General features: G+C 34.2%; 1 protein-coding gene across 1 annotated transcript; it reads left to right on the forward strand.

The window, feature by feature from the left end:
* The first annotated feature begins 4079 nt into the window (after nt 1-4079).
* Nucleotides 4080-6144, forward strand: LOC140973534 (cytochrome P450 83B1-like). The gene is made up of 2 exons (XM_073436415.1): nt 4080-5044; nt 5371-6144. Exons 1-2 carry the CDS (start codon nt 4151-4153, stop codon nt 5986-5988), a joined length of 1512 nt encoding a protein of 503 aa, XP_073292516.1. The 5' UTR covers nt 4080-4150; the 3' UTR covers nt 5989-6144.
* Nucleotides 6145-11284: the final 5140 nt, after the last annotated feature.

Here is an 11284-nt window from a genome sequence, read left to right on the forward strand (position 1 = left end):
TTTTGTTTCTATACATGGTAATAAACATTAATTGTAGCACATGCGATTAAATCATTTGAATTTCAAATCTATTACAAGGCTGAGCAACTATAAATTATTTTTTTGTTTTTTAATTTTTGGAAAAATATGTTGATGTTATATTGCTTCGATGGATATATATGATGATGCATGGTTTTTTTAATAAAAGTTATTTGCTCGAAAACTTTGAATTTTGTATGCGATTATTAATCTAAAAAATAATAGCAAGCTGAATGGTTGAAAATGATTAAATATTTGTGTTTATACATGATTATGTTTATTGATGTTTTTGTTATTTAAATGTTTCATAATAGAGACTGACCCTTTTCTCGAAAGCTGCTGTGACGACTTTTAGGACACCATGGCAGGCCATTCAAGTACTTTTGATTCACTTGGTAGAGGATCTTCCAATAGAGGCCAGTAAGCGGCAGTTTGTCGTTTTCTTCGTCAAAGTCCGAATCTCCAAGTTATATATATATATTAAGGCAGCTTATAAATTTATCGAGTAGATGTTCCTTAGAGAAGTATTGTGTTTTNTAGAACGTCTCACACAAGTTTTTGCCTATACATGTAGCATGAGCGGTAATACTCGTCCTCATATATAAAAAGTTCATGTGTAGATTGGCCATGAGAATCAATACNCTTTGGCGTTCGAAATTTATCTTTGTTTTTTTTTAAAAATGAGAATATTGAAATTGGACTTTTCTTATGTCGAACAAAGCAAACTTTGACATTTGAAATTTCTTGCAAACGGGGTTTACTTTTATTTATAGAAAAGTATAATGAAATCAGTTCAAGTGTTAGGTATTTATAGAAAGTCAACTTCTCCAAGGTGATTTTTTCAATGGCGATGAACATCCGCACCCGTTACTTAGGGTGGGTCGTACTTGACATTTTGACGAATTTTAAAAAATAGGTCCCCTTAAACAGTAAAATATAGTTTTTTTTTTATTTTATTAGTGAAATGTCTATGAAAAACAAAACATTTAAAATATCAAATGCCATATAATATTATAAATTTGCATATATAAATCATACAATATTAAAAAAAAATATTCTACCTGATCATTTAAACATTATATGTTCTTCTCTTTTGACATGAAAAATACTACCTAAATTTCTTTTACAAATTTTTAATTTGAAAGGTGTATTAAAAAAAAAACTAATGTAGAATCATTTCACATCATACTTTTTTATGTTTGAAGTGACCATTTTAATTAAACAATATTTCATGAAATATTTATTTAATAATTAATAAATGTAATTGTTAATGTCGTGTGATGACTAATAAAGAAAAAAAATATAAGACTTAAAGTTTATTAATATTTATTTAATAATCATCGCCACTTCATCCAAATAACTTCTTAGCAGCATTTTTACATAATTTTAAAGGTTTTTTCAGAAGTTTCGACTTAAAGTTTATTAATAGAAAATATAATTAAAAATACTATGAATGAAAATCAAGATTATGGAAAACCTTCCCCTACGTCATCATAGCACCATCGTATAATCTTCTTCATACTTTTTTTTCAAAACAAATTGTGCATCAGCGATTTTAAAACGGGCCAAAAGAAAAATTTAGGCCCTCCACATCGTTGAATAATTATTATATATATAGTCTACATGTACAAATAAAAACGGGTATATTGTAATTCCTTGATTTTGATGATAACAAACATTGTCTAATTGATATAATATATTTGTAGGTATCAAAATCGAAGTTCAAGGAGCCTATCTACCATGCCTTCTAGAACCAGACTATTCAAGATTGGAACATATGAGTGCTCAATCGGATGATATGTCTACATGGAGTGTTCAAGTTGAACTATTTGGATATCAAACCGGACGTTCTCAAGCCCAACCATACTCGGCAAGTCTCAGTGAATTTGGTTTTCTAGCTTGACTTCACAAAGTTAAAAGCTATCATACCTATCAGCTCGGTTATATTAGAACATCCTATGTGGATAAAAAAAATATAAGATGATAAATTTTTTCCGGTCCATCACAGTGTATGAACATGATGAGCCGAAAATTCTAACAAGCTAAGCATAGTGGACTTACAACATCGTACGAGAAAGTCATAAATCCTGGCAAGACTTGGTTAAAGCAAAGACAATGCCCGACCGAACAAGGACACCGGTTGAGTTAGAGACTGTCAACCAATAGGCCTTATCCATTCTGACGCAACTCTGTGAAGGGGAGATCAATCCGACACGGTAATTGCATGCTAGTTTAGAAAAAATAGAAATTGGAGAGTAAGAATATGACCGGTCAAACAACATTCGATGAGACCAAGGACACGATCGACATAGCACTACAAGTGATTTTGCACAACCACACACTTTTCTAGACACACACTGGTAGGCCCACTACGGTAATTCAAGTGTAGGTCCCGAAAAGACTAATCTGATCAGGAATCAACTAGACGTGGGTACCAAAAGATTATTTCAATTATTACTAGTACATAAGAAGAATGAAACAAAGAATTTACTTTGTATCTGGACAGCGGATACTCTAAAAACATGACTGGAAATGCAAAATTTCTTTTATGTCATTGAATGCAAATGACCAAAAATAATTCAATGACCAAAAATCATATTTGGGGAAATTTCAAAGGGTAATACTATGGATAAGGGTAATATTATCCACATCAAAGTCGTTATTAAAGATGTTTTGATAGTTGAAAATTTGTACTACAACTTTATTAACATTAGTCAATAGTGTGATAATAATTATTCAGTTATATTCTACAAACACACATTCACGGTAAAGTTTATCAATATTGATACCATGCTAACCAGACTAAAAGAACAAAAAACAAACAAAGTTAGTTGGTTTGATGAACAACTTATTTCTCGTAGATGTTTTGTTTCTATACATGGTAATAAACATTAATTGTAGCACATGCGATTAAATCATTTGAATTTCAAATCTATTACAAGGCTGAGCAACTATAAATTATTTTTTTGTTTTTTAATTTTTGGAAAAATATGTTGATGTTATATTGCTTCGATGGATATATATGATGATGCATGGTTTTTTTAATAAAAGTTATTTGCTCGAAAACTTTGAATTTTGTATGCGATTATTAATCTAAAAAATAATAGCAAGCTGAATGGTTGAAAATGATTAAATATTTGTGTTTATACATGATTATGTTTATTGATGTTTTTGTTATTTAAATGTTTCATAATAGAGACTGACCCTTTTCTCGAAAGCTGCTGTGACGACTTTTAGGACACCATGGCAGGCCATTCAAGTACTTTTGATTCACTTGGTAGAGGATCTTCCAATAGAGGCCAGTAAGCGGCAGTTTGTCGTTTTCTTCGTCAAAGTCCGAATCTCCAAGTTATATATATATATTAAGGCAGCTTATAAATTTATCGAGTAGATGTTCCTTAGAGAAGTATTGTGTTTTGGATTTTATAAATTTATCGAGTAGATGTTCCTTAGAGAAGTATTGTGTTTTGGATTTTATTTGCTAATTTTTTTTTTACTTTATTTCGGTGTTATTGAGCATCCGTGGTATGCATGTGATTTTTATCTGTTTATTATTGGTCAGTAGGGCTATAGATTTGGTATTGTTGAGTATTTTTATTATAAATGTGACTAGAGAACCGGACCTCACCGAAAACAAGGTTGCATTTTTTTATATGATGCTCAAAGACTTTAATACTAAATTATGTCAGGTAAAAACTTGTGTGAGACGGTCTCACGGATCGTATTTGTGAGACGGATCTCTTATTTGGGTCATCCATGAAAAAGTATTACTTTTTATGCTAAGAGTATTACTTTTTGTTGTGGATATGAGTAGGGTTGACCGATCTCACAGATTAAGATCTGTGAGACGGTCTCACATGAGACCCACTCATTATGTCATTTTCAAGGCGGCAAGATGTATGATAAAAATATATTTATATAAGAGGAACTAGATTTACGTTTGTTTCACTTTATATACAAAATATTATGGCATAGATTTCACAAATCTAAAAACAGCGGACCTTTACAGGTAGATGCCTGAAAACCAATAATATCACACTCCTCCAAGTACTATAAATAACAAGCTAGCAAAGTAAAAATAAAAGCACAATCGACCTTTACAAATCTAATCTGAACTCATAATTATTTCAACATGATTAATCCCATGTATTTTGTTCTCCTAGTGCTGTCTTTCACAGCCATCTTTCTTTTTAATCTCTTTAAACCAAGAAATCCAAAGAAAAGTACTAGTCCCTTCCCACCAGGTCCTAAAGGGCTTCCGTTGATCGGGAATTTGCTTGAAATCGACACGGTACATCCCCATATCTACCTCCACGAACTGGCCAAAAAGTATGGCCCCCTCATGTCGTTGAGATTCGGTTTCCGACCCACGATCATAATTTCTTCTGCAAGAGTAGCCAAAATAGCCTTGAAAAATAATGACCTAGCACTCGCAGGCAGGCCACCACTTATTGGCTTACAAAAGTATTCTTACAATGGCAAGGATATTGCTTTCTCTAATTACGACGAAACTTGGAGGGAAATGAGGAAACTGAGCGTGATTCATCTGTTTAGCGTTAAACAGGTGGTTTCGTTTCTCCCTATTCGAAAAGACGAAGTTTCGCACATGATAAAAGATATGATAAAGAGATCCAATTCGTCTGAGGTGATAAACTTGAGCCAGGCTGCTTTTTTTTTAACCAATAGGATCATATGTCGGGCAGGATTCGGTAAAGAGTACGACGAATTGGGTAAAAGAAAATTTGGTCAAGTTTTTAAAGAAGCTCAGAAACTATCAAAAGCCTTCTGTTTTGGTGATTATTTTCCATTATTGGGTTGGATTGATAAATTAACTGGGATAATTTCGAGACTCGACAAGAATGTTAGGGATTTGGATAATTTTTTTGAAGAACTTATAGAAGATCACCTTGATCCGAATCGGCCAGAGTCAATGAAAGGGGATATTCTTGATTTGATGATTAAGTTGAAACAGGGCCAAGAAGCTTCAGTTCCTATTGAATGGGAAAATATCAAGGGAATTCTCATGGTATGAATTTCAAATATAGCTTTACTTTTCCAACTTCCCATCGACGAAGAATTTATAAGTTAACATGATTGAAAAAACATCTTAAAATTTATCCTCATTCATGTATATCCTAAACTTTGACAAGTTATTCGATCCAAAAAGAAATTATGCAACTTATAGAACGAAGTTTCTAATTTTCCCTTGTTCATAGAATCTGATTACCGAGTACTTGTCCGTTCCATTACCCCATTTTAAGCTTTGAATTGCACATTAATTTCTAACTTTTCAAATGATAATTTTCCAAGATACTTGATCAGTTATTATGTGTATCAAACTTTTTATTTTAGAATGTTTTCATTGGTGGAACCGATACAAGTGCATCGTCGATAGTTTGGGCAATGACGGCTCTCATCAAGAAACCCCAAGCAATGAAGAAAGCACAAGAAGAAGTCCGAAATGTAGTAGGAGCCAAAGGTAATGTAGATGAAGATGATATCCAAAATCTTCCTTATTTAAAAGCAATCATCAAAGAAGTACTAAGATTGTTTCCTCCAATTCCAATCTCCGTCCCAAGAGAAACAATGGAAAAGTGCACGATAGATGGGTACGAAATCCCGGAAAAAACCATGGCATATGTGAATTTTCATGCGATCGCTTTAGATCCCGAATATTGGGAAAACCCTACTGAATTTGTGCCCGATCGATTCTTGAACAGTACTATCGACTACAAGGGGCAGGATTTCGGGTTTCTCCCGTTCGGATCGGGCAGAAGAGGATGCCCTGGGATGAATTTTGGTATCGCAACTGTGGAGCTCGCACTTGCCAATCTTCTCTACTCACTTGACTGGGAGTTGCCCCATGGAATGAAGGAAGAAGACATTGACATGGAAGTGTCCCCTGGAATTACAACTTCAAAGAAAAATGATCTTTGCCTTGTGGGAAAATGCTATAAATATAAGAATTAAGATAAACTAATTAATATACAGATATCTGGGGCAGCTATGGTTCATATATATTCGCGTAATAAAATACCATGAGCCTTATAATAAGTATGTTATATACTCGTGTGATAAAACATCATGAGCCTTGTAATAAATATGTATCAATATTTTTCTTCACCATTTCTTGATTTTTAGTTTTGTCACCTCTTCTTCTCTTGAGGGTCATTTATTAAAATTAAGAAAATGCTAGTTGGATCATGAGGGTTACAAATTGAGTTACAAAATGCATTTGAGTAACTCAATGTATAACATCCATTGTTACATGTAGCATGAGCATTAAAAGTATGCAAGCCAATTTTGTAATTTTCCCAAAAATAGTTTTTGGTTTCCCAAAAGTAATTTTCTAGAATGATAATAGAATTTTGGGAGTCATTTTAGGAATTTTATCAGCATTTTGGAATCAAGAGCTAGAATTCATATACATTGGAGTAGGTCATAAATAAAAAAAATATAGAGTTGTTAGATTAACCGTGTATCCATACCATATAGTTCATAATTTCATTCATTGTCAAAATAAAAAATTGGAACTCAGATTTTCAGAAATTTCATATTTCATAATATATTAAGAAAATACAAATTTTCTTGTATCGCAAAATTTTAAAATCTATACTACTTCTAACGAAAGATATAAAACATACAGAAATAATAATAAAGAATCACACTTGAAGATCGCAAAAGAATCCTAAACCCGAGTGTAAGATGTGGCTGCAAAAACACCTTAAAAAACTAGATTTTTTCCCTCATCTAGAGCCTAAAACGAGAGTATTTCACAGCATAGTTTTTTTTTTTTTCCCTTATTTTTTCTAATTTTTGTAGAATTGAATTTGTGTGTGTTTTCTTTTTGGTGGTATATGGTATTTATTGGCACAAAACAAAATACACAAATTTAAACCTCCACTAAGGCATTCGGCCGAAATTACGCTATACATACATATATATATTTTTTAAAATACTTTTGCACCATTTAAAATAAACCAACCAACTATTATTTGAAAATTCAAAGGAACTCAATTCAAACATAAAATCGTCAAACGACAACCAACCTAAACTTATATTATTTCAAAAATAAACTTAACTCTAACGTCCTCTCAAAAACCTCTCAACAGCATCATATGTTATAAAATCTTTAAAGTAGCCTAAATCTTAAAAATATTTTGATTTGCGGAAAACTAACGACGGTTCTCGGGTTGTGTGCACCTTCAGTCCAGCAAGATCAACCATCATGTCCTCCATTAACATCAACCTCATGCTCACATGAATCGATCACACCTTGTGAGTCTATTGACTCAGTAAACCTTAACCATGATAGCAAGTAATACATAAACATTTACAAGCAACAGTGAAAATACTTTTAATAAAATTGCTTTTCATGAACATAAACTTTAACGTTTTCCTGTCAACATATCATATCATATTTCCTTTCATCATATACGTATACGTTTCCCTTTTTATTGAATTCAAATCCTCAGTTGTGACTTTCGCGCGATCACCCTAGCCCTCGATCCTATCATCGTGCAGCCACCCTAGGACCCTTACGCAGCCCCCTTAGGTCTCCTGGTCCCTCCCCAATGACAGCAAGTCCGTGTCCTCCTAGGAAGCCATGTTCGAAACCCTAACACATGAAACTTTAGAATTTTCGTTCAAGCCCTCTCCCTTACATGTGAAGCCTTTGTCTAGGCATCTATGGACCCTTAACATGTTGGAAAAATGTCCCTTCAAGTTTGCCTACCATAGAAGTCCCTTTGTGCATCATTAGGAAGATTTAAAAAAAAAAAGAAAATTATACTTTTACGCATATGAGGCCATCAAAACGAAAATACAAGGTAGGACATCATATTCTTCATGCAAACATGCATCAAACATGTAATATGGTGTGATAGATGAGAAAAAGGAGATTAATGCGTGCCTTTGCGTATACGCTCGAAAACGATTTGGTGATGCGAGGAACGTTGGCGGAGATGGACCTTGCTGAATTTTCTTCAAAGATTTCATGACTTTCCTTCTCAAATTCTCGTGTGTGCGTGTGACTTGGGGGAGGGGAGAGTCCTAATAATTATTTAGGTGAAGGGGTGTGTGGGTTATGGGGTTTGGGGTAGGGTTTTAGTCTTTATTTATTAATTAAAACTCATAGTATAAGCCTAGGCCCATTAACCGAGTATAATAGGCTCATTAGTAAATATTAAAGTATTTTGTTTAGGAAAATTTTTGAAAATATTAGCCGAGTTTTCAAAACGTCCCTAGTTTTGTCAAAATTTGATTGCCAGTTTAAAATACGACTCGACGTGTAAAAACATCTCAAAAATTGTTATTTTCAAAAATACCCTATACCATATACCGTATATTAAATAATTAAAATTAATTATTTAATAAAAATATTTTCCCTCATGTGTTCCCCGGTCTCCGTTCCTCGATCGCATGTCGATTAACTTTTACAACATTGTTTTAATGCATTCAAATAGAAAACTACCTCCTAAACATATAAACATGTCTAACATCATTAATTTATGCAATTAAAATCATTTTATTAGCTATTTCTCATTTTTCCTAAATTTGCATGCAGTTGGATTACGTCATCGTATTTCGGACCTTACAATTCCTCCCTCCCTTAAATGAAATTTCCTCCTCGAAATTAAAACTTACTGAATAACTCCGGGTAGCGGCTCCTCATATCCCTCTCGGTTTCCCAAGTAACTTCTTCCTCCGAGTGATTTAGCCATTTGACCTTGACCATATGAATGACTTTGTTTCGGAGACTTCTTGCTTGTCGACCTATGGTTTGTATAGGTCTTTCCTCGTATGACAAATTTGGAGTCAACTGCAGAGGCTCATAATTTAGTACATGTGAAGGGTTTGACATGTACTTTCGCAGCATCAAGATGTGAAACATATTATGTACTCCGGCTAGCATCAGCAGCAACCCCACTCTATAAGCTAATGTTCCAATTCTCTCCAAAATCTCAAATGGCCTTATGAATAGCGGACTGAGTTTTCCTTTCTTGCCAAATCTCATGAAACCCTTCATAGGTGCTATTTTCAAAAATACGTGGTCGTCTACGGCAAACTCTAGCTCTCTTCGTCGCTTGTCAGCGTAGCTCTTTTGTCGACTTTGCGCAGTCTTCATCCTATCTCGAATTTTGACTACTAGTTCCGCTGTTTTCTTGATCAAGTCCAAACCAAATTCCCCTTTTTCACCAACTTCGTCCCAATATATAGGCGACCTACACTTCCTTCCATAAAGTGCCTCGTAAGGAGTCATTCTTATAGATGATTGACAGCTATTGTTATAGGTGAACTCCACTAGAGGTAACTTTGGTTCCAAACTTCCTTGGAAATCAATCACACGAGCTCGGAGCAGATCCTCCAAGATTTGAATCACCCTTTCAGACTGACAATCGGTTTGAGGATGGAATGCTGTACTAAATAACAACTTCGTTCCCATCGCTGCAGGTAGACTTTTCCATGAAGATGATGTGAACCTCGGGTCTCGATCAGAAACGATAGACACTGGATTCCCATGCAATCGGACTATCTCTCGAATATACAGCTATGCATACTGTGTCATGGTGAATGTCGTCTTGAAAGGTAGAAAGTGCGCTGATTTCGTAAGATGATCAACAATCTCCCATATGGCATTGTATCTCTTGATAGTCCTCGGCAGTCCCAAAACAAGGTCCATAGTAATATTTTCATATTTCCACTCGGGAATAGGAATTATTTAAGCTTCTCGGCTGGCTTCTGATGCTCAGCCTTAACTTGCTGGCATGTCAAACATTCGGACACAAAACGCAAGATGTCTCGTTTTATGCTTGGCTACCAATATAATAACTGTAGATCCTTGTACATCTTTGTGTTTCTATGATGGATGGAGTATGGCATATTGTGAGCTTCTTTCATAATAACATCTCGTAGTGAATCGCCACTAGGAACTCATATTCTATCTCGGTAACGAACTATATCATCCACCTCAGAATACAGCTTCCGGCCCTTAGTTTCACATCTCAATCTCCACTTTTGCAATTTCTCATCAGTAGACTGTCTCTCACGGATTCTATCCCTCAAAGTCGACTGTACTGTCATAGTGGCAAGATTAGGGGCCTAGCCCCTAACATATACTGCAAGTACAAATTGTTGTATCTCGGACTGTAATGGTCTCTGAAGTGATAATTGAGTAATAATTGTTGTCTTCCTACTCAATGCGTCCGCGACTACATTAGTTTTACCCGGGTTGTAGTGCCCAAAATCAGTACACGTAAATCCCATGCATTATTTAAATTGTTAAATCATTCATTTAAATTTAAAATGAGCTTTAGCCATGTAATATTTATTTATATTGCATTATTTTAATGTTATGTGATGCACGTTAAAATGTTTTTCGAGTTTCATGTTTCAGGCGATTATTCGAGGCGGAACCGAGGAAAAGACCGGTGACGATATTTGGCAATTTAAAATGCGATATTTTATTTTAAGTTGAGAATGGGGCTTTTTAAATAATTTATTTAATTTCAGCATTTTAAAGCCTAATTATTTATTTGGTGATTTAGGAATTAAAAACCTTTAGAATTTATCCATGTTGTGTTTTAAAATTTTAAATTGGGATGTGTAGTAAATTATAGGGGGTTAATATTTCAATTAGTATTTTAATTAACACTTAATTAGTCAATTAAGCACTAATTTACCCCTAATTACCTACACAACGCACGCACACACACACTCACACGACACAAACACACACACACACACACACATATTTTCAATTCAAGTTTATTATTTTGAAGAGCAAAAACTAGGGTTCCTACTCCTAGAAGCAGCCGCCCCACTTCCCCATAAAATTCCCAGGAATTTTCATGTGTTTTCTTCAAAGATTTTAGCGCCACGTTCGTCCCAGATCAATTCTCGCGCCATTTCCGCTTCGGTATCGTCGTTACGGTATTTCCAAATATCAAAAGGCACGTATCTTCTGTTTTTTTCTGCGTCGATCATGTCATAGTATGCGTTGCAATGTATTTTGTATGAAAATCATGTGTATGTTGTGTAGAAGTTTGAGCAATCATGTTTTGGATCACAAATCACGTTTTTTCTGTCTTTTTAAATACTGCGATTTTTTGGTCGTGATTTTGAGAAAACTTTCAACACAAAAATCGTAGAACTTTTTGATACCTTCGATTTGATATAAAATTCTAAAATTTTGGATATAAATTTAGTGAGTTATGGCGTTTTTTGTGGGACTGCTCAAACTGTGTTTTTCCAAAGATTTTGATAT

This window comes from Primulina huaijiensis, chromosome 3 (genome assembly GCF_012295235.1).
Source record: "Primulina huaijiensis isolate GDHJ02 chromosome 3, ASM1229523v2, whole genome shotgun sequence".
NCBI lineage: Eukaryota > Viridiplantae > Streptophyta > Magnoliopsida > Lamiales > Gesneriaceae > Primulina > Primulina huaijiensis.

What these genes read in the sequence shown, in the direction of transcription:
- LOC140973534 (XM_073436415.1), top strand. Translation starts at nt 4,151, where the DNA reads ATGATTAATCCCATGTATTTTGTTCTCCTAGTGCTGTCTTTCACAGCC. An exon ending in ATATCAAGGGAATTCTCATG is followed by an intron (nt 5,045 to 5,370) that starts GTATGAATTTCA and finishes TTTTTATTTTAG; the next exon opens with AATGTTTTCATTGGTGGAAC.